The 23,802-nt window shown below is 36.9% G+C and overlaps 1 protein-coding gene across 1 annotated transcript in view; it reads right to left on the minus strand.

Moving 5' to 3' along the window:
* LOC144371281 (uncharacterized) overlaps window positions 1–20,953 on the minus strand; it is a 38,716-nt gene extending 17,763 nt beyond the window's left edge. Inside the window, 1 exon segment of the mRNA XM_078033683.1 lies at window positions 20,847–20,953. Coding sequence (XP_077889809.1) covers window positions 20,847–20,849 — 3 coding nt within the window. The 5' untranslated portion in view covers window positions 20,850–20,953.
* Window positions 20,954–23,802: the final 2,849 nt, after the last annotated feature.

The raw sequence follows: 23,802 nt of genomic DNA on the forward strand, positions 1-23,802 counted from the left end.
AAAATAAAATTTCATGCACAGTGGATGAAGAAAGAGAGGGGACACTGATCCAGGAGAATGTAGCAAGACAGGTTAATTATGCACAAAAGTGATTATGACAGATAAAATGTGACATCATACACTGTCTCCAGATGCAGAGCAGAAGACAGAGCTGTGTACAGAGTGGAAGTCTTATTTATTTTTTCTTGAAACCCTGAAAACCCTCTTAATTACATGGAGCTTTGGATTATTCCAACTAATACTCTATTTATACTTTCTGCCTGTCCTTGGTCATCTTCTTACAATGAATGTGCATGGTACTTATTTTAATACTGGGAAAAAGAAACTATATCAGTGACTTATATTACTCAATTTTTAAGACCCTTTCCTGTTTATTTTCATGGATTTCTGTATGAGAAGGCCAAGTTTTAATATTGTAGATGAGGAACACTCAGGTATCCAAGCTAAAATATAAAGTGAGAGAAAATACTTGCAAAGTACATATGTAGCAAAAAGTTGATATGACAGAATAAAAGTGGTTTATATTTTTGAGAAAAAGAAGGCATACCAAAAGAGAATGTTATGATTAAACTATTTCTAATTCACTTAATTAAAGAGGAAATATTAAACCATTATGTAAATTTACAAAAAAGAGTATAAATCATGACTATTGAGACAAGTTTACTAAAAAGCAAATTCACTATTGCATATCAATCAGGAAGGAGAACATGAAATAGAAAGGCCAAAAAAATGACTGAAATTATAAGCCTTGTGGAAAATTGATTTGGTACTGCCTACTTAGGTATACCTCAATGAGTCATCAGTTCTACCCTTGGCACCAAATATTCTGAATTTTCCAACTGGTAACTGACACTCCTGTTTTAATCATGAAAATACACTGCTTCTGCCGCCATCTTTCACTGTCCAGTTTCTCTAAGTCAGGGCTCTGGTTACCAAGATTCCCATGAGCCCATGCCCTGTCCCACAACAATGTCAGAGTAAAGCATAAGGAATGTGGCATCCTTGAGAATTAAGGATCTGAATGTGGACACAATGAAAGAAAAAGCAAATTGCAACAAGAAGAAAAAATGGTGAAGGACTAAAAGAATGGATCTAAGGAGGATGAAGAAATTGCTAACTGTGTATTCGATGAGAAAAGAGGTTGATCCCATGGGGAAGAAGACAGGAAATATGTGGCAGCAGGATACATACCCCAGTGGCCTCATATTTGGACATTTCTGAGAAACAGAATGCTGTAATAAAACAAGTATGCCACACACCTGGCTTCCTGCTCTTAGAGCTTTACCAGAAATGTCACTCTCATTTTCTTTCAAGACTTTGAATTTATCCCTCTCCAGGCACTGCTCAACCAACTTAAATCTACTGGTCCTCTACTTCTGAACCTGTTCCGTCTGAGCTCCCTCAGATTGTCTTCAGTAACTCATACCTAATCTTTTTTTTTCTTTTTCCTCAAACCATCCCACAACCCTTATACTCAGGTAACCTCTCATAACTGAACTCTTCATGCTCCATTGCTGATATTTTGAGCTACCCTTCTTTTTTATGACTCCTGGGTCAAGAAAGACCTGGACCCATCCTAGCGCAAATGGCACTAGCAGAACTGAGAAGCTGCTGTGAAATTCCCGAGGACTCCTAGGGTAACTCCGCTGACTGTTAACTATAGATAGAAACAAAGTCAGTTTGACTTGCTTCATCTTAAACACTTAGCAAAGACAGTCAAAGCCAAAACACAGCTATTCCTGGACATTTTAATAATAATAATAGTTAAATGTAACTTCCAAAAAATAAAGAAACTAGAGGCTACAAAAGAGATTCTCAGACAGAAATGCCTGATAACTATCATCTCAGACAGGAATGCCTGATAACTATCAAAAGGAACTGCCAGAGTAGTTTTTAGTTTAACGCATTTATTTCTAACCTACACAGGTTGGCTTAATGTTTGCTAGTATGGTTATCCAGCCCTAAGTAACAGAATTAAAGATTTATTTATTACACACAGGTCATACTAGTAAAAGAATTTTGCAAGATCAGATGATATTAAATTATTAAACTATATCTTAAGGGAAGGACAACTATAACCCTAGAAGTTAAATGTTGTGTTTACATCCCTGACATTTCTGGTAATGTGACAAATATCCTTAAAAATTTACATGCTCAGATAGAAGCCATGTCCTCAGCAACTTTATTATGGAAACAATATCTTAGCTCTTGGTTCTTGGTACTTCCTGGTGGTAAACATTGTTAGTCTTCGTTCCCAAATTAGAGCAGGGAATAAAGCCATATTTAAAGTTAGGTAGTCAGTGTAGTTAGGTAAATCGGGTCTAATATCGAGTGAAATCTAAAATGGAGGCCATGCTGGGAATGACTCCAAGAAAACACAGGACAATTCATGGAATGTTAATGAAGTACCTAAAAAGCCCTAGGCCAAAGTCTACCTGGAAGAAGTATTAATGAATAGCCCCAAACAGATTTGGAGATAGCCCATCCCAGAGAAGTGGTAATTAGGCCCACCTGTGTCCCACCCCTCAGGCCTTCCAACCTACATTCTATTACCAAAACTATAAAAAGGGGAAACAACCACACTTCCATGGATTCCACCTCTTGGGTCCCCTTCTTCCTCTGGGAGAAGTCTTTTCTGCTGTCCTTTAATAAACTTCTAATTTCTACACTGATCTTGCCTCAGCGTGCTTCTTTGGTGTTATTCTTCAAAATCGGGGAAGCAAGGACTCGTCACCGGTCAACAGCGGGTGACACTATTTGGTCCAAAAAAAAAAAATCTTCAGGCATAATTGGTGTAAGATTTTGTTTGCTACACAATGAGATACATATTTTACTCATTTCTTGTACAATTGATGAAATAAATAAATGGTCCCAATTGTTTTTGATTGTTTGTTTGTTTAAAGAATAATACTTTAAAATAACTAGTTGAAACAAAAAAGTTGAAGTTACCACTAGGGGTGCCTGGAGTGTATAGTGAAAGCAAGAGAACACGAAGCTGTTCTGTGTAGCATCATTAATGTTCTATTTCTTAATAGAAATAGTAGTCACATAGTAATGTTCCACTTGTAATAATTCATTGATCGGTAGAGTGTGATGCTGATCAAGTATTTGCATTGTTAAATATAATCAAATTAATTTCATAAAACTTGGTGGGGAAGAGCATAAACGAGACAAAAAAAATTAGAGTACCTGAAATTACACTATTAAATGATTAATTCAAAATAAAAGTAGGAATTCATTCACTAAATATCAGTCTCAATATTTTGAGAAAGGCAATTTTTATATGCAGAGAGTATAGGGAAAATACTAACAAAGGAGTGATACTTGAACATATTAACAGTGAATATAGCATAGAAAGTATCAGTAATTCAAAATGTTGCATTGAGAAAACAACTAAAATTAAAATAGCTCTGGTAAATTTTATAAGGAAAATTTTCATATTTATATATTATATACTTGTAAAATGTATGGTATGTATAATGATGCCTCATTTAATTATGTGGATACATTATAGAAAATGCACCATAAGGTGAATGATGCAGGGTACTTACATAATTCTACATGGTATACACCACTACACACCTAGGTTATAATTTAGCCATTAGAGTACATAAAGTCCATCATAAATGAAAACATTGTGCTACATATGACTATTAAATTTAACATTATAGCAATCAATATAGATATCATAATGAGGTGAGTTATTAGCCCTGTGGAACTAAAGACAGAATACTTAAAAAGACTCTGGCCATTTAGACAATATATAAAACAGAAACAGAACTACCATAAAGGAGAAAAAAAAGATAAACTTTCCAAAAAAATCTGCTTAAATAATGGAGTATCTGCATAAAAAATGCCATTGTATCATTTCCTGGTATTACTTAATAAATCACTCACTGGTAAAATATACTTTAATATAAAAGAAAAGTATGATTTACGCCAAAGTTTTTACAAGAAAGAAATTTATACAGTGTACATAATAGTTGGTGAATGTAATACCAGCTACTTGGAAGAAAAAGAAAGAAATATTGCAAAATTAAGATCAGCTTAAGCATCTTAGTGAGATGCTTACTCAAAATAAACTTTAGAAATGGCTGTGAATGTGTCTGAGTAGTATGACACACCTTTTTTTTTAATCATGAATAATAATAACATTAAGAGACAGATATATGTTTTATTTTTATTTTCAAAGTTAAATGACACCTTTATTTTTTGAGAGAGAGAGAGAGAGAGAGAATTTTTTAATATTTATTTTTCAATTTTTGGAGGACACAACATCTTTATTTTATTTTTTTTTTATGTGGTGCTGAGGATCAACCACAGCACCCTGTGGATGCCAGGTGAGCACGCTATGACTTGAGCCACATCCCCAGCCCCTAAATGATATCTTTATAACAAAACAGTAAAATACTTAAATGCAAATCATATTTACAATATGACACCATAAAGGGTACAAACTGAAGTAAAAAAATTGGGGAAAAAACTAATTGCCTCACATATGACAAAATGTATGCTTCACATATGAAAAAAGAGTAACAGAAGCTAAGGCAAAAGGATCCCAAGCCTTAGCAACACATCCAAGCCCATAAGCAAATTAGAGACCCTGTCTAAAGCTTAAAAAATAAAATAAAACTATTAGGGGATGTTGCACAGTAGTTAAGAATTCCTGATTTTAAAACTGGGCACCAAAATAGAAAATAAAAATAAAAAGAATATCAAACATAGAGACTCCAAAATAGAGAAAGTAAGAGCTATGATTGGTGGCAGATTTTTATACTCCCAGCAGCTCAAGATACTCAGGAAAGAGATTGTGAGTCAAAACCTAGTCTCAGAAGTTTATTAAGGGACTAAGCAATCAAGTGAGAACATGTATCAAAAGAAAATATTTTTAAAAATCTAGGATGTTGTTCAGGGGTTAAATGCCTCTGAATTCAATCCTCAGTGCCAATAAAAGAAAGAAAAGAGACTTCAATAGCCACCTTTTAAAAGGAAAAATAGTGTTCAATAAATATAAAATAGCTCAATAGCTTTAGAAATTTGAAAATGGCAATTAAAATCATATCTGTGGCACAAAAATTAAATAGTATAAGTAAAAACATGGAGCAAGTAAATTCTCAGGAACTAAAAAGAGAGTAAAAATTGTTATTTCTTTTAAAAAGTGGCTATTAAAAATACATGTTTCTTCCCCAGCAGAAGCATATGTTTATTAAAATTACTGCATATCTGAACCATGGTAACATATATGGATATGGCCGTATTGGTCCAAACAGCTGAAATCCAGGACATGGAGAAAAAGCAATGTACATTGAGAAAGATATAACAAGAATAGAGTTAGAAAGGCAAAGGGAATACAGTGAGAAAAACGATTTTCAAAACCCATTTTCATCATAATATATTCAGTTTGAAAAATATGTGAGTCATCACATAATTTTATGTAGATGTCACATACATGTGTTATTTTGCATTCATGCATATATAAAAATATGTAGAGTTTGAGAAAATAAAAATATACAAAAGGACATAAAAGACTTTATCATACACATCATTGTGCACATGATAAAACTGACCATTACCAAGATGCAAAATTTTCCCTAAATCTAAAATATCACTTCATTAAAATATTAGCATATTTTAATTTTAATGAGAGAAGTGACTAGAGAAAAAAATTCTAAAATTCATCCGGAATGTTATATGTTATATATGAAACCAGCAGCCCCCAAATTCTGAATTTAAAGAAGAACTTATTTTACAATAATGAAAAAAAAATTCATAGATGAATGTGTATGTATGTGAAACTTTATGTATACTTAATAGGAATTGAAAGGTCAACATAAATCTAAACACCTCAAAAACAACATCACATGTGAATGGTTGACATGGCCAACCTGAAGAAAGATCAACTTGGGGGAAGAATTCACTGGCATAGTTTGTGTACAATCTGCAAAACACAGGATTACAATAATAGCCCAATAATAAAAGGCATACATTAAGTGAGGGCAATGTTGGGAATATAAATAAGTAGTACCTCCTGATTCACTTTCCATTAATGAATACATTAAATGGAAATATAATATTTCAAGTTCCTCTTAGGCAAAGTAAAAAAATGAGTTGAAAGATTTATATAAACTGTACAACTTGAAAATGTCTACCCTTTGATGATCTTAAAAAGCTAGGGTAGGTTGGGATCTAAGTCCAGCCTTAGGCAATGTGCTATGTAATTGGAACAGAATTACAACCAGCTAGTGAAACCCAAAGAAGAGGAAGATTGGGACCATATATATAAAACCCTACCACTAAACTGTTTTCTGTGCTTCAGATCTTAATTTTGCTTGTGCTGAAGAAGGAACCTCACATTAATACCACTAAGAATACAGAAAAAAATAATAGTTATCTATGTTCTTCCAAGGGCTTCCATGGGCTTAAGACCCTGGGATTGGGACAAGAAGTTAAATCACAAATTACTTGGTTTATGCATTTATGGGTGTTCAGCACACAGAGTTTGAGTCTTCAGCTTGCCCCTCTAAAAATTCCATAACAGCCAATTTTTCTCAGCAGGAAAATTTTTCTTTATTGACTGATGTAATATCTCAACATCTTTCATTCAACAGAAGAACCTAGTTACCTCACATATAAGAAAACACTCTAGAGAAAGAAAAGTAGGAGACTTAGGCAGAGGACTCCAAATAAAAAGCCATTCCATATGCTCAAGTTCTGGGAATGAAGCTTACTGCTCATAGGCAAATCTCCCCTAGATAACAAAATATTTTTTTTACTATTGATTTGCAAGCATCTAAATGGGCTTCTAAAATCCCAAGCAGTAGTTCAGATAAGGGGTTATAAAGCACATATATTTGTTAATTCCCAGAAAAGGTTTCCACACACTCTCTCTGTGGATACTTGACAAACTGGACTCCACAATCTTCTTTGACATATTTGATAAGAAAGTCAAATAGTAGACAATTGTATACTGAACACAGGTGTTAGAGTAGCTTTCATCAGCAGTAACAGTTGCACATGCCTGTAACTCTGGCAGCTTGGAAAGTTGAGGCAGTAGGGCCTCAAGTTCAATGCCCAAACTCAGAAAAAGTGAGGCACTAAGCAATTCAGTTAGATGCTGTCTCTAAATAAAACACAAAATAGGGCTGGGGATGTGCGTCTGAGTTAAATCCCAAGTGCCTACCCCCCAAAAAAGAGAACAGTTTTGTCAATAATCTAATACCAAACAAAGAGTCAAGAAACTATGGATATGGAAAAAAAGAAAACCCTTGCACTCTGTTGGTGAAAATGTAAGTTTAAAAAAGTCACTTGTGAAAATAATGTAAACTCCTTGAACTATTTAAAACAGAAGTAACATATAACATGGTTAAATTAATTCTGTATATAAATTCAAAGAGTTAAAATGAGTAAGTAAAAGAAATGACTGCATGCCCACTATCATGTAGCAGTATTGCCAATAATCAAATAAAAAAAAAAGACTTAAGTAAAGGGTGTCTCAGGAGATTTATTCCAGGTGCAGGGCATCCAACTACTCTCCAGATAATTTCCACACAATATTTCAGAGTGCTTCTCCCTTTCCAGTGTACAGATACGGTCTCAATACCCTATGCAGTAACTATTGCCTGGCTTTCAAGGTGACTTGCATTTTCCCAATAGATTTTTTATTATCTATGTGGAAGCAGAACCTCAGTCTCCTGAACACTGTGAAGAAAGCCTAGAAATGAATCTGAAAGAATGACAAGCTCCAGAAATTAAAACTCGATCAGATAGTGTAAGTCATAGCTTTTGTACTTATCATATGTTGGATTAAACAATTATCATCCAAGAGTACCTGATTGGAAACTGCGTCTCTCCTAGTCTGAATCCACCGAGCCTACTATCTAATAACAGTAGATGCCTTCAACTCCAGGAATCAATGAGGCCAGAATGAGTCAAGATAGGCATGTTCTTGTGTGCATTTACTTCATTTTTTAAAGGTGATTATAATTGAGTACAGACAGCAGCTTTTTTAAAAGGCAAGTTTATCCAAAAGTGATGGAGTCTAGCCTGGCAATAGGATATTTACATTAAGCCTTTTATATAGGATAATATCAATGTATAAATTAAATGCATACATATTGTTAATTACTGAAAACTATATAATGGGCAATATTTTTTTTTAATTAAAGTCTTTTGATCTAATTTCTAAAAAGACAGTTAGAGCTCTCAACTGAGAAGCACTCCCGTAATCTCCAACTACAAATAATATGTAAGGCACAGGTGTAGACTTAACTATTTTAGTATATACTATTAAAAAAAGACATAGTTGAAATTTATTTTAATCACAAAACTGAATATATCTAGAGTATTCTTATTATGAGACAAATATAAAATTAGTAATAAAGAATATATATGTATTTAGAACTCCATCCTCACAACTCCCTCATTTTTAATGCTCTAGCACAACTTAATTCATAATGATCACATTCCATTTTGAGAATATGGCTTCCCTGTCCTTGGTAAGTCAAAGTGCCTGGATGCCTGCATTCCATACAGGAGATATGAGAATACACTTTCTAATATGCTTTTCCACAAAACCAAACAGCAGTAGTGGCACTGCCCTCAGAAAGAGAAGTAAGACCAAAAGAAAAGGCATAAAAGATAATGATTTTTTTTCTATTTGATGCTGGACACAGACTCATTCCCATTCCAGATGTCAGATAGCATAACAAAGAGTTCCAAAAGTTGGATTTCTCATTTTGGTATATCTTTTCACAGCCTTGACTCTAAAACTTAAATATATTAAAGACAAACATCTTATTTTGTAACTTAGCCTTTGACCTAATGCCTACCTAGGCTGTGATATTGTTTCCTCAGTTTGTATGAGGTATTGTAACAGTTTTTGCATCAATCTGATGTATACATGTTTGCATTAGCTAATAGCACCTCAATAATGGTCCAGACTTAACATAGGGAAAAAGGTAAACAGTACCAATAAGGCAACTGCTGTTTTCCACAGAATTTTCTCCAAGTATGTGACAGAATCTTGGTTTCCAATTATAAATGGTGAATTATTCACTCTAAAGCTTATTAGATTTTGATTGGGCTGCTTTATTAATTCAAGCTGGGCTTATCTGGGTTTTTCTGGTAAAAAAAAAATTAGCTAATGGCTGGTGAGCTTCAGGGGGTTAGCTATCATCCTCACAGCAGCACCTTGATTCTCTGCTTTGATAATTCCTCCACTAATGTAGGCTTGTTATTTTGGACACAACAGGATTTGAAAAGTAAAATCAAAAGAAATCAGGATCTTCTGAGTGTAGATACTATACTATTCACTTTCATCTTTACTGGTTCCTATGAGCCACAATAAATAAAAAAATGCAAATAACAGTGGTGGGTGTGTGAACATAATTCAAGTGTCTCAGGAGACTGTGGCAGGAGAATTCTTAAAAACATTCTTTAAACTGAGCCTCAGCAATGTTGAGAAACTAAGAAACTCAGTGAGACCCTGTCTATAATAAAATACAAAATAGGGCTGGGGATGTGGCTCAATAGCCAAGTGTCACTGAAATCAATTCCCAGTACTCCACCCCCCACTCCAATAAAAAAAAGAAAGAAAAAAAAGAAAGAAATATTAGATAAACTTAGGAATAGATTCTGCATTTTAAGAGGTGAAGATGAAAAACACAACACATACTTTAAAAAGGCAGAAAATAAGGAAGAATTGCTTATATTAAGCACTCTATATCATTCAACCCTATTTTATACATGAAGCTTATATAATTATTTGAAGGAAAAAATGTGTTTGTATATCCACAGCTATTAAGCAGACCAGGTAGAATTTAGAATCAACTATGCATGACTCCAAATCCCAAAGATTTCCACTAAACCACATACTACATGCAAATTTGCTTACTCTCTGAGGTTTTGGACAGAGACATACCAAAAAGAGGAGGATCTGTATCCATATTGTGTACATCACCAGTGGGGACAATATACTCAAGAATGTTCTTCTGAGCCTTCTAATAAGATCTTGCAATAAGTTTGAGTAATGGCTGATGTCTCAATTTAAAAAAAAAAAATCAGTAATCAACAATATATTCTTAATTTCTTACCATGTTAGAAATATGAAAATGCTACAATGCATCCCACAGGCATTGCATTAAAATATTCTATGGAAATTTTAGAAAAAGAATACATCATCTGTGTCCCAAAAGTGCTAAAAATAAAAAATTAAAAACCCATTAAAGAGTGTAGAAGAACACAGAACTTTTAAACAAGATACCACAGAATACACTAGAATTCCCTGATGAGATTATTATCTGTGCCTTTCTATATGAGAACATAAAGCTACATGGAACTTGTGTCAATACAAAAGGATTTCAAATAGACATAATTGGGAAATGCATCCCATAATTATGATATATATGCATTGGTAGAGCACTATTTTAAATTTAATTGCAAGAATCATTTTAAATATCATAAGATAAATCTATATATGAGTTAGAGTAAAAAAATAAATATAAATGAATAGAAAACAAATAATAATTTAAATAAAAATCAATTCTAAAAGAAACGTGAGGTACACAAACCCCCCCTCTGTCAAGAGTAATCCGTGGTATACAGATAAAAATTCAGTTCCAGCTATTACCTAAAGAGGCCACATTTATCCTAAAGTTATCTGATTATTAACACTTCTGTTAATAAGTGAGAATGATTTTCAATAATGCAAGTTAACAATATTTCATCTTTATAAAATACAAAAACTAATAAAACATGGTGGCACTTATCTAAAATCCCAGTGTCTCAAGAGGTAGAGGTAGAAAAATAAGAAATTTAAAGATAGCATCAGCAACTTAGTGAGGCTCTAAGGAACTTTTAGGGGTTCTGTCTCTAAATAAATATGTAAAGGTATGAGGATGTGGATTAGTGGTGAAGTGTCTCTGGTTCAATCCAAGGTCAGAAAAAAAAGTGTTGTTTTCTTTTTTTTCTAAAAATGTTCTGCTTCAATTTTTTTCATTAGTTGTTCCTGTTAATGTCTCATAAAATTAAGTAAAAAAGTTCTGTCATTACATATCATATCTTACTGACATTGACATATCCTATTACCTTAATCATTATAATTATTTGAATATTAAGGTAGTATATACACAAATAAGTTTGAACAACACAACAATGGAAGAAAACTAGAAGTCTATAAGTAAACTTCATGACTCTGGTCAATTTAATTTTGATAATTGTGTCAGAAAAATTAAATGGAGAAAAAGTAGTCTCTTCTTTAATGTAGATTGATAAAAATGCATGTTTATGTTTTAAGTAATGTTATTGGATTTTACATGAGATTATGTACAATATTTAACATAAAATATGTTTTACACTAGAATATAAGAATTAAAGCTATTAAAAAATAAGAAGAAAAAAATTACATATTTATAAATCAGATTCAGCTGTGGAATCTTCATTATGCTTCCAAAGTAAAAATAAAAAATAAGAAATTGGATTTGAAAGAACCGCTATACAAAAAATAACATCACCGTGAAAGTGAAGACATAATTATCAAGTTTTTCTTTTTGTTTTCAAAGAACTATCTTTTCCAAGTTTTTAGACTTGGCTAGAGAGCAGTCATTCCTCCTGATTGAGAGGCTGATTGAGCCCAGAGCCCAAATAATTACCTTTTGAGGCTCTCATACTCCAGTGACAAAATGCATCCTTCATAATTACCCAACAATAAGGGAGTAAACCATTGAAAAAAAATGTTATACATTCCAGAGACCCCAAAATTTTTAAGCTGTTAAGTCAATGATAATTCCTAAAATCTAGATGACTTCATAGTACATAGTATATAGTACAGAGTACATAGAAATGCTACCACAGTTCTAATATGTCTTTGTTATACCTTTGAATGAACAACTATGTGTTTATTTTGACATTATTTTTTTATTTCTTTTGCCTATCCAAAGCAATTGTTTTATATAATGTAAACAAAAATTATAAATATTTGCAAAAATACCCTAAAATAAAACAATTTGGAAAAGAAAAAATGTAAATATGCAGAAAATTGAAAATTCCATGCCTTTCTGATACAAAAGTAAAATTGCATTGATGGTTTCTTGGTAAAATAAAGAATTACTAGATGAAGAAGCATTCATTTCTGAAATATACCAAAAGTAACTGGAAATGTATTGAGACTGTCATTCATATAGGAATATTTATTGCTGAACTACACATAAGAACCAATATGTAAAATCAATGCAAGGTAAATAGATAAATGGAAACATGTAAATCCTCACAGTAGACTGTTACTCAGGAATATTATATTTGTGTTGCTACAAATTGAACTCTGGGCCTCACACAGGCTAGGAAAGCACTCTACCTCTGAGTTATTATCCCAGCCATATTGAGCAAGTAGGATTCATGAGAGCACTAAATGTTACAATGAATGTGTACATGGAAACCTTTAGCTAATTGAAAGTAAGCAGAGAAACTGTAATGTGATTTACAATTAATATTATATTTAATTTTTTGCACAAGTAAATTCATGAATCCAAAACACATATAAGTCATTGCCTAGACCTATGTGAAAAAAAAAAAAAAGGAAAAACTGCTAGTGGGCACTAATTTCTTTTCATCTAAATTAGTTTTTGAAACTAAATGCTGGGGATGGTAAACATGTGAATATACTAAATGATAAAGAATTACACCCTAAAAATATTTATAAAGTTAATTTAAAGTTCACATGTGCTTTCTAGGAATAAAAAGATAAATAATTTATGGAATTCATAAAGCAGCCAAAATTAAAGCCTGTAAAATAGGGAAATAAAATGTAACTTATTACTGTTAAAAAAAAGCGCTGAGTTTTCATTATGGGATCCACTTACATTTATGTGAATATACTGTGACTTTTTAAAATTTTCACTGTTACTTTATAATTCGCAGTAACCGTTTTCATTTTGAGGTTTTACTCTGTTTTCTTCTATATGAGCTGTTTTTAATGGACACATTGTGGTAACATATTAATTACTGACAAAATCTTGAAAACAAAAGACAACAAAAATTCAGAAAGCACTTTACCCACCTAAGCTTATTTGAGAGAATCAAATTCAGATGAACAGCAGAGGAAAGAGGCATATCCAAAGTGATATAACAGTATCTATTTTTATTAAATTTTTATTATTATTCCCCATAATTATAGAGTTCTGTATCACCTCAATTACTACTTTCTTCATCTTTCAGGTGTTATCATTACCTTGTTTATACAACTTATGCTGTTATTATTACCTTGTACATACAACTCATGTACACTGAATTTACCCTTGCATTTATGAGTCCATCATAGGAAATTCACAGAGAACACCAGAGGTGGCGCTGTATTGGTATCTAAGTCATTCAACACACATTTCAGAAAAGAAGAGCTAAAAGCAACCAATGATACTGCAACTTCAGAAAACCAGAGAAAGAAGAGCAAGGTAAACCTAAATTAACCACAGGTAGGTAACAGAAAAAGTGTGGAAGAAACCACAATCAGGAAATCCACAGTCTGCAAAATCAAGTTCTTCATGAACATCAGCATCAGTGATTAACTGTCAAAAGGCTAAGAATACAGAGGACAGGGACTGGGGTTGTGGCTTGCCTAGTGCTTGGGAGAAACTGGGTTCAACCCTCACTGCCAAATAAAAAGAAAAAAAGAAAAAGTGTAAAATATATAATAATATTAAAGAAAAAAACAACAAGGACTGAAAACCTACTAACAGAATTAAAAGTGTCATCATCAACAATGCATTGGGACTTCAAGATTATTTTAAATGTGCTTGACACAAATTAGACAACTTGCAGAAACTGGACCATTTCTTTGAGAGAGACAATCTCCTACAACTTACACACAAGGGGAAATACACAAAATAGATGAGCCCATGGCTGCTGAGAAAAACAGACTCAGTAACTAATTACTTCCCCAAAAGGCAAGGCAAGGCTCTTTCACCAATTTTCTACTTTTTTTCCAGAACATAGAAGCTGAGTTAACAACTCCTAGGTCTTTCTGAGGTATAAGTTATCATATTATCCAAATTAAATAAAGAAAGAAAAATATTAAAAGGAAGACTATGAATGATGCTCATAATCATAAATGCAAAATTTAATCATAAATGCAAAAAAAATGTAAAATTAAGTCATCACACTCCAGGTGTCTATGCAAATGATGTGAAAATTATGGGCACAGGAACCCTCACTGCAGTGACTACAGAAGCCATATTTAGAACTGCCCAAAACTAGATGCAAGGAAGATGCACCTTTCAATACTCAGTGGACAAGCTGAAGTTTAACCACACCAAAGTGCATCACCCAAAAAATGAGCTCTGCAGCCTGAAAAGATACAGCACTCTTAAACGCAGACTGGTAAGTGAGAGAAGCCAGTTTGAAATGGCCAAGTGGAGTAAGATTCCAAGTCAAAAACATTCTGGAAAAGACAATATTATAGATGCACTAGCAGAACTGATTGGTGACAGGGACTTAGGGAGCAGAGAGGGAGGAAGGAATGAGGAGGAGTGATGAACAGGTGGAACACTGAATTCCCAGAGCAGTGAAACTCTTCTGTATGACATTATCTTGTATACGACGTGAAACACACAATCACATCACACAGACGAGGAGCCCTAAGGTAAATGATGAACTTTGGCTTATCCTAACATGTTGCTTCATCCATTCTCTTTATCAAATGTTCAACGCTGGTTTAATAACTAACAAACACCCTACACCAATGCAATATGTTGAAAACAGTGGAGACTATCAGCTGGAGAGAAGGGGTATTTGATACTATGTGTAATGGCACATTTAATTGTCATCTTGATTGGATTAAAACATGCCGATGATTAATGAGCTTGAGGGTATGTCTACAAATGATTGGCATATGGGACAGTGAGCCAAACTGGAGAACCTCCTTAAGCTAGGCAGCACCATCCAATAGAACGGTGTCTTGGGTGGGACAAAATTCTTCACTCTCCCAAAGTGGACTCTGCCAGTGATTCTCTAGTGAGATTCCAGAATCTTTGGTCTGGACTAAGGCAGCACAATTGAACCCCCTTGTTCTGAGGCTTCAGCCTCTGGGACTCTGCAGCTACTACTTCTCAAGCTCTCCAGCCTGCAGATGGCCACTGTGGACATCCACCTTCGGGTCAAGTAGGCCAATCTAATGAATCCCCTTTGATAATCATACTTCCTCTTGATACTGTTCCTCTAGAGAACACTGACTAATGAACTATGTAAGCCTAAAATTGCTCATAAAAACAAAGTTTATCTAATAAAGAAGTAAATAAACTACCAAGCCATGAAGTTTAAAAAATGTATATAAAAGAAACAATATTATATGCTAAATACCTTTTTCATCATAATGCAAAAAATAAAGCAAAGAGGAAGAGTCATAGTTACAAATTTCAAAAGTATGAACAAAAGCAAGAAAACTGATTTTCAATACTATCTTCCTCTGGAAAGAAATTGGATGATAAGTCTTTAAAACTCATTCCAACTGCTAGTGTAGTGGTGTGCACCTGTAATTTTAGCCACTAGGGAGGTCAAGGCAGGGAAATGGCAAAAGTTTGAAGCCTGTCTCAGCAACATAGTAAGACACTCAAAAATTTAGTGAGATTGGTCTTCACCAAAAATAAAAAGGGGGCCTGGGACTGTAGCTGACTGGCAGAACAGTTGCTAACATGTGTGAGGCACTGGGTATGATCCTCAGCACAGAAAAATAAATAAAATAAAGGTATTCTATCCATCTACAACTATACAAAATATTGAAAAAAAGAAAAAGAAAAAATAAATAAGAAGAAGAGCTGAGGATGTGCTCAGCGGTCAAGTGCCTGTAGGTTAATTCCACAGTAAAACACTTGCCCACCTCCAGAAAGTTGCTCACAAATTGAAATTTATTTCTGGAAGATAACTAAGCATGAGCATGTCCATGGCATAAATTCCCAGCACTCAATAAGTAAGCAAATAAATAAACAATAGTCTACAATACTAATTCTCTTAGGCTGGAGAGTAGCTTTGTAAAATACATGTAATGAGAGATAAAAATGATTATGATACAAAAGGCACACAATTAGAGGCATAAAAACACAACAAATCGGTGGAAAGACACTACACTTTCTCACAAAAAAGACTGAATGTTTCCATGATCTAAACTCTCTGAAAAAACACTGAGCATTTCAGTAAATTCTGTGAAATTTAGGGTACGGTTTACTGTATTTTGGAGGTGAACTTTAAGAAAAACTATATCTAAAATTGGAAATAGTAGGGTTGGGATTCTGGCTCAGCAGTAGAGTGCTTGCCTAGCACATGAGAGGCCCTAGGTTTGATCCTCAGCACCACATATAAATAAATAAATAGGTATTGTGTCCAACTACAGCAACAAGAAAAATACTTTTCAAAAAACTGGAAATAGTAAACTGTATCTAAGACCAGCCAAAATGTTGTACATGACAGAGAGAATAGAGAGAGCATTTATGTTACTCCCAAGTTTCATAAGCTAAAAGGCTAGCTCCCAAAGGGGTGGCCCTATGAGGAGGCAGTTGGGAGGAAACAGGAATTAGGTGACATGATGAGGGGATCAACACCCTTATTTAGACACATGGGTCTCTCCTTTGCAGAAAACAGGTGTCATTTACTCCTTCACTGATATTCAGTGATTAAATGATTACAGTTGGGTATTCAAGGTATTGCCAAAATTGTCCTTAAAATTTACAATGAAGACGGGTGTGATGGTGCACACCTGTAACCCCAGCAGTTCAGGAGTCTGGGGCCCTAGGTGATATAGCAAGACTCTGTCTCAAAACAAAGAATCAAAAAGGGGCTGGTGGTTAAGCACCTCTGGGTTTCATTCCTGATAACAAAAAAACCACACAGTTAACCTGAACCTGCCAAGTCCAGACAACAACAGTGAAAAACTGTCATCCTTTGTCAAAATCATCACCTTGTGAAGGACAGATACTAGTTTTCATGACATCACATTCATAAATTTATCCACCACTATTTTTGGTAGAATTGGACTCAAATTCTGCAGCAATAATGCAAGACAGAGTTTCTCTGTATCTTACGTGGTATTTTGAAATCTAGGGTGGGATTTCAAATTGAAACCACTGAAAAGACAAATCTGAATCTTACAAACTTTCTATACATACTCAGGGGTAGCAAAAGGTAATTAGATAATTAGATGTTTTCTTTTTCTTTTTTTCTTTTTTCTTTGATGCCCCCAAGATTAAACCCAGAGATATTTTACTACTGAGCCACATCCCCAGTCATTTTTATATTTTATTTTGAGACGCTGTCTCACCAGGTTGCATAAGGCCCGGCTAAGTTGCTAAGGCTGTCCTCAAATTTGCAACACTCCTGTCTCAGCCTCTGGAGCAGGAAGGATCACAGGTGTGCACCACTGTATCTGGCTGGCTGTAAGTTGGGATTTTTAACAACAACAACAAAAAGGTGGACTTTAATCCACCTCTCTCTTGCCTCTTTAATAATAGTCCATCCCATTTGGCTCTGAATAAATAAACCTGGGCCTCAGATAAGTGAGCACATCATTTCAAAGTGATACACAGAAAGCTTTGGTGCTGAGGGAGCACAGATGTGTCAGGCTCAAGGGGCAGGAAAGGTCCCTGACTGCAGGACCTGCTTCCTCCTGGTCTTCCTCATGGAAAGCATTCAGGATCACACTCCCAGGCACCTGGACCATGACTCCAGTCTATAAGGCTTTTCAGGTTTGCACAGCTCTGCACTGGGGTGGGTGGTCCTTATGCTCTGGGAGAGGTTTTTCTCCTTCACACCATGAGAGACTAAAAGGGCAGGAGTCACTGCTCACCTGGCCCCTCAGCACCAGCATCCACAGGCTGACTGTCCACCTGTCTCCAGGGAATGGTAACAGAGCTTGGGGAAAACAAGGTCCCAAGGAAGTAGCTGTTTAGATGAGGCCTTTTCCAGAAGATTCCTCAGCCCAGGGCCCCCAGCAGCTTCCCTGAGAGGCTGCACCCCACACCTCAGGCTGCCCTCTAGAAGGAGCTGACCCAGGGCCTGAAATTCTGTTCACCCTGCAAGGCTCAGGGCAGCTGTGGGCACTCTGTGGCAGCTCCAGGAGAGGAAGTGGCTGAGGAAATGGGACTCTGGGAGGTGTCCAAAGGGAACCTCTGCCCAAGAAATCTGACATGGTGTCTACACCTAAGGAACATAAAAGGAGAAGCACAAGACTTTTACAGCTGTGAACTCAAGTTCTCTATACAGTTGCGTCTACATCAAAGAACCTTCAGAGTACTTGACTTTGGCTAACTAGACCACCATGAGGGTGGAAAGGCAGGGTTCTGCATGGAGATCAAACATTATCTTGGGCTATTTTAAGCCTTTTAAGAGCCAATCATCTTAATTTCTGTATCAGACCACAATCTCAAAACTTCTCAGAATATATCACTGACCTTACCAGACGTCTCCAAAATCTACCAAAGCTCAGAGTGCAGTAACAGACATACTGAAGAAATTTTTTTAAATTTTTTTTGTACCCCACTAATCTAATGTTCCTACCAATGCAATTGGTTAATGCAGTGATACACAGTTTCTTTTATAAAAGTTCATGGAGGACAGGCACAGTGGCCCACAACTGTAATCCCAGCAGCTTGAGAGGCTAAGATAAGAGGATTGCTAAATTCAAAGTCAGACTCAGCAACTTAGTGAGACCATCAGGAACTTAGTGACATCATGTCTGAAAATACAATATAAAAAGAGCTGAGAATGTGGCTCCGGGTTTAAGTTCCCCTGGGTTCAATCCCTGGTATATTACAAAGGAAAAAAAAAGAAAGAAAAAAGAATGAAAGAAAGAAAGAAAATAAAGAAGAAAGAAAGAAAGAAAGAAAGAAAGAAAGAAAGAAAAAAAAAAGAAAGAAAGAAAGGATGGATGTAATCTCGTCCAAGCAGGGTCACACACATCATTCATGGTAACTTGAATCCATGTTCCTTAGTATGATAATTAATATCTGGGTTAAAATGAACTATTTTCTGTAGCTAGGGTTGTCGATGCCTTTAATCCCAACAGATTGGGAAGCTGAGGCAGGAGGATCACAACTTTCAGGCTAGGCACCATAGCCAGATTCCTTCTGAAAATCATACTGACTGAAAAAAGCTGGGAAGGAAGGACAGTAAAGGAATCAGACATTATTATAGTGGCAATACCTTTTTTCACAGAAAATTTTAAATGGGTTTCTCCAGAAATCTTCATCATGGTTAATTTTAGGACTGTCAAAAAAAGAGTGTCCACAAAAAAGTGAAGATAAACTTCCTATTTTTGTGTTGCCTGGGCTTCACAGACAAGTCACCAACTGGGCTCCATGGTAACAGCTGGTGGGGGAGGAAAGAAAGGGGAGAAGAAGCTCTCCCCTCCTCAGGTGCTGTCCTTGAAGGGTTAACTTGGGCAGAACAGAGAAAGAAAAACCTGTTTTTATGTGTGTGATGTGACAACTTGACTGGTGACTCCGCTTTGTGAACTCAGCCATGACACTCAAAAAGCTCATGACTGAGGCCGTTTGTATTCTTTTGTTCATGAAAATTCCCCCAAGAACACAGAATGATCTATGGGACCAACTGGAGACTAATTGACCACTACTTTCAGGATTGCTTACATTGCCTGAACCCCCAATCTTCCCTTTTGTGGTTTTTGTGCTTAAATATGGAGCCAATTGAAGGCAGGGGCACCACTCTGACCATCTCATTCTTTCGAGAGCAGAGTGTCTGCCACTGGCCAGCAATAAAGGCTTAACTGGAATGAGACTGTGTGGTCTGAGAGTTTTTTGGGGGGTCCCGGTATTACAATGTGAACTTCTGAGCCCCTCCCCTTACATGCTGGGTATAAAATTTTGAAACCACCTGAACTTGGGGTTCAGGAGATGGATGGATTGAATACAGCAAAAGCATTGCCCTCTGATACTTGCTGCAGCTCTCTTCAGTGCCATGTCTCCTTTGTCCCTACATTATTATTACCCTGTGTGCTTACCGAACTATAGGACTGGTGTGACTCTACATCATGGACTATCAGAAAAGGGAGCAGTTATACTCTAATGATGTAGCCCAGAATTCTATATCCCTGGGATCTATAAACAACCTCCTTTTCTTATTCCCTTTAAAGCAGTTATTTTGACCAAACACAAGGAAGTGTTAAGTGAGCATTCTTTCCCCTCAAGGATAATATTCACAAATAGAAAACAAATGCTTTCAAAAGTGTTCTTCTTGCCAGGGACATTGGCACAGGGCTGTAATCTCAGATACGTGGGAGGCTGAAGCAGGAGAGTCACAAGTTGGAGGCCAGCCTAGATTCCAAAACACGGGGAAGGAAAGAAGGGAGGAAGGGAGGGAGGAAGAGAGGGAGGAAGAGAGGAACGGAGGGAGGAAGGGAGGAGGGAAGGGAGGAGGGAAGGGAAGGGAAAGGGAGGGGGGAAGGGAGATTGATTGATTCTTTCCAATATTTCACTAAGCGATAATGACATTTACCAGAAGGTGTCCATTTGAAACGAGTGGGAAGAAGAATGTCTGACCAAGCTGTGAGGTGGAGGGAAGGTGGCATTTTAGAAGGCAAGAGGCACCTGCAATTTGGAGGACCTCCACTGGGTTGAGCTCCACTGGGAGAAGGAAGGTGCATTTGTGGCCCTGCTTCCTACATGTTGGGAAAAGTAAGTGCGGGCCACCGGTAGGGAGCAAAGGGGACACCAGGGACCTGAGCCATCCTTCAAAACCCAGGGAACCAGGGGACGGAGCCAAGGGCCACCCGACAGCGGGGACTCCGGGGCACTCGGCAGCTCACGCGCGCCGCCCCGAGGCAGGTGCTGACCGCCAACCTTCAGCGAACTCACCATTTTTGGCTTCTCTGGTGACCTGGCGTCCTCTGGAGGAACCTCTGGGCACCCAAGATCTCCGGAAACACGGGCAGCACAGAGTCACCTGGGTCCCAGGAGCAGAGAACAGGGGGCATGGAGCAGGAGTGGCCCAGTCGGTGAGGAAGAAAGGCCTCGAGGTTGCGGAAGCCCGCTTTTCCCCTGCCTCTGCGCACTGATTGGACAGCTCCTCCCCAACAACCCGGATGTACGGCCTCCAAGCCCGCCTCTGGATCGTGACTAACAGCTAACATCATCCAATCACTGGCTGAAATTAGGTAGAGTGACAGATTCTTGGCCCCAGCCCCTTTCAGGAGGAGCTTCCCCGCTGTGCTGAGAACAAATCCAGGTGGGAAGCTTTGGCTTAGCCTCTGTGACAGAGGTGACGCCTGGCGCTGAGCTGGGCTTCAGCCATAGAGTGATTTCCGAGCATGGCGAGGCCCTGAGTTTAACCTCAACACAAAAGCAAAGCAGAGCTTCTCCAGGAGGATGAAGCTGGAGGAGCCTAAGGTCAGGTCAGCATCTGCAAACAGTGAGATCCTGTCTTCAAATAAAATGAAAAGGTGGGGATGGAGCTCAGAGGACGGGGTCAAGCTCCATTGGGTTCATTCCCCAGTACCTTAAAAAAGAAAGAACGATATTCTATTATATATTATATATATAATATATATAATTAATATATATTTTGTATATATAAAATATATATTATATATATTTTTTATAAAATATATAGTACATATTATATATTTTATATATAAAATATGTATTTTATATAATATTCTATATATAAAACAGGTATTTTGTATAATATATTTATATTTTATATATATATAAAATATATATTTTATATATAATATATATTATATATATAATATATCTATAAAATATATATATATATATTTTCCCCCAGCTGATGCGCAACCTCAAGTGACTTAGAAAGACACGGGTCTCAAAAATTTAAAACACTATTTAAAGATACCATATATATGACCCATATATAATATCTAAAAATGAAAACTATTTAGTAATTCTTCTCACCTCCTGGCCTCTGTTGCTTTGAGGATGCTCCTGATCTATGAAAGGAAGCAGTTGGGGTTTGCTCTAATGCTCAAGGTTCCATTTCCAGCAGAAAAGGTGGGGGAGGAAGTAGGGCGATCCTCTAGGGCAGCAATGTGCCATGGAAATAAAATGGGTGCTTTGGGCTTAGTGTAGATGTTCTACTTCGACTGTTAGGAAGCCTTCTGCAGAGATGTGACTCTGATGACCCCACAGGTCTGGTCAGGTGTTCACCCAAAACCAAACAGAAAAGGTTATAATGCAAAGCAGGAAAGAAACTTTGACCAGTGCAGCTACACCAGGAAGACAAGGAAACCCTGACCTTACCCTGTCTTCAGATGCTGAGAAGGAATTTGAGATTTTATAGAAAGGGTAATCATAGGCATGCATGGATAGAGGAACTTGTATCTAGGATTCAGTATTATCTGTAGGATTTAAGTTTCAGGCATCTGTGGTCTTATAACTTGTCTGTGAGCTCACACTCACTTGCCCCCTTGACACATGTCACTCTATTGCAAAGACTGACCTCACTTTGTCAGTAAAAAGACCCCCTCCAGTGTATTCTTTCCATGTCAAGGTCTTCAAGAAAAGCCACAAGCCCTAGGAAGCAACATACCCCCAGGAGCTGACCCAGCACTCTCAGCATCCTGGGTTTAAACTGATAGTCAAATCAGAAAGAAACCAAAACCCTTCTCAGCTGGGCCCATTAACCCTGCATATAAACCATAAAAAATTGCCACTTGAGGCCAATACTACCTGTCATGTCTATCCCCCTCTTGGAAATTAAGTACAACTTTATTCTCTACTCTTAAGTTGGGCTTTGTAAAGTCTATCACATCCTGCTTACTAGCCCAAGTTCATTCTACCTAACAATATTGCCCAAGGCCAAGGGGGGGCTATTGTGTAAAATGTCATATTCCCACAGGTGTGGAAAAGTGGACACATAGCTGCCCAGGGCTGAGAATTGAATTCCAGGTGCCTTTATTGTCCCCCATGGTAGAGATTGAATCGAGGGCAGGGGGACTGTGCCACTGAGCATCCCTTTTATTTTGGTTCAAAGAAGGTGGGTGTGAGCATAACTGTAATGGGCCTGAGAGAATAACTTCAGATGGTGACTCCAACCTACTATCAATACAATGAAGAAGTTGACAAATCAGAGGGTGAGGCCAAGCATGGTTGTTCATGTTTGTAATCCCAGAGGCTCAGGAGGCTGAGACAGGAGGATTGCTAGTTTGAATCTAGCCATCAGCAAAAATGAGGTGCTAAGCAACTCAATGAGAGCCTGACTCTAAATCAAATACCAAACATGGCTGAGTATGAGAATATAGTATTTTGCTTTAAATGTACAATTGAGACATAAGAAAGGCAGCCTGAGGGCAAGTAGAGCAAAATGGAGAGTCATGTGTACAGCCCCAGACTGTCCATGTGGCAGATCCCAAGTCCATGCACCTGAACCACCCTGGACCCACACAGCAGGTAGGGGAGGGGTCACCCTGACCAAGAGAGAAAGAAACAGTGTTGATTTACGTAAAGTCAAAAGTGACTAGGTCCAACATGCACTCAATCCAAGAAGACTTTCCTGGCACAAAAGGACAAAGAGAGTTGGGGACAACTAAGGGTGTATTGCTTTATATGAAAATATGTGGGGGTTTTGATACCAGGGATTTAACTGAGCGCTCCCTAACCACTGAGCCAAACTTCCAGATCTTTTTGACTTTGACACAGGGTCTGGCTAAGTGGCTTAGGGCCTCCCTAAGCTGCAGAGGCTGGCTTCCAGCTTGCAGTTTTCCTGCATTAACCTCCAATCCACTGGGAATTCAGGCATGGGCCACTCTGCCCTGCAGCATGCTTCTTTAAACAGCCCAGGGGGACACAGGGA

Source organism: Ictidomys tridecemlineatus, chromosome 16 (assembly GCF_052094955.1).
Source record: "Ictidomys tridecemlineatus isolate mIctTri1 chromosome 16, mIctTri1.hap1, whole genome shotgun sequence".
Taxonomy (NCBI): Eukaryota; Metazoa; Chordata; class Mammalia; order Rodentia; family Sciuridae; genus Ictidomys; species Ictidomys tridecemlineatus.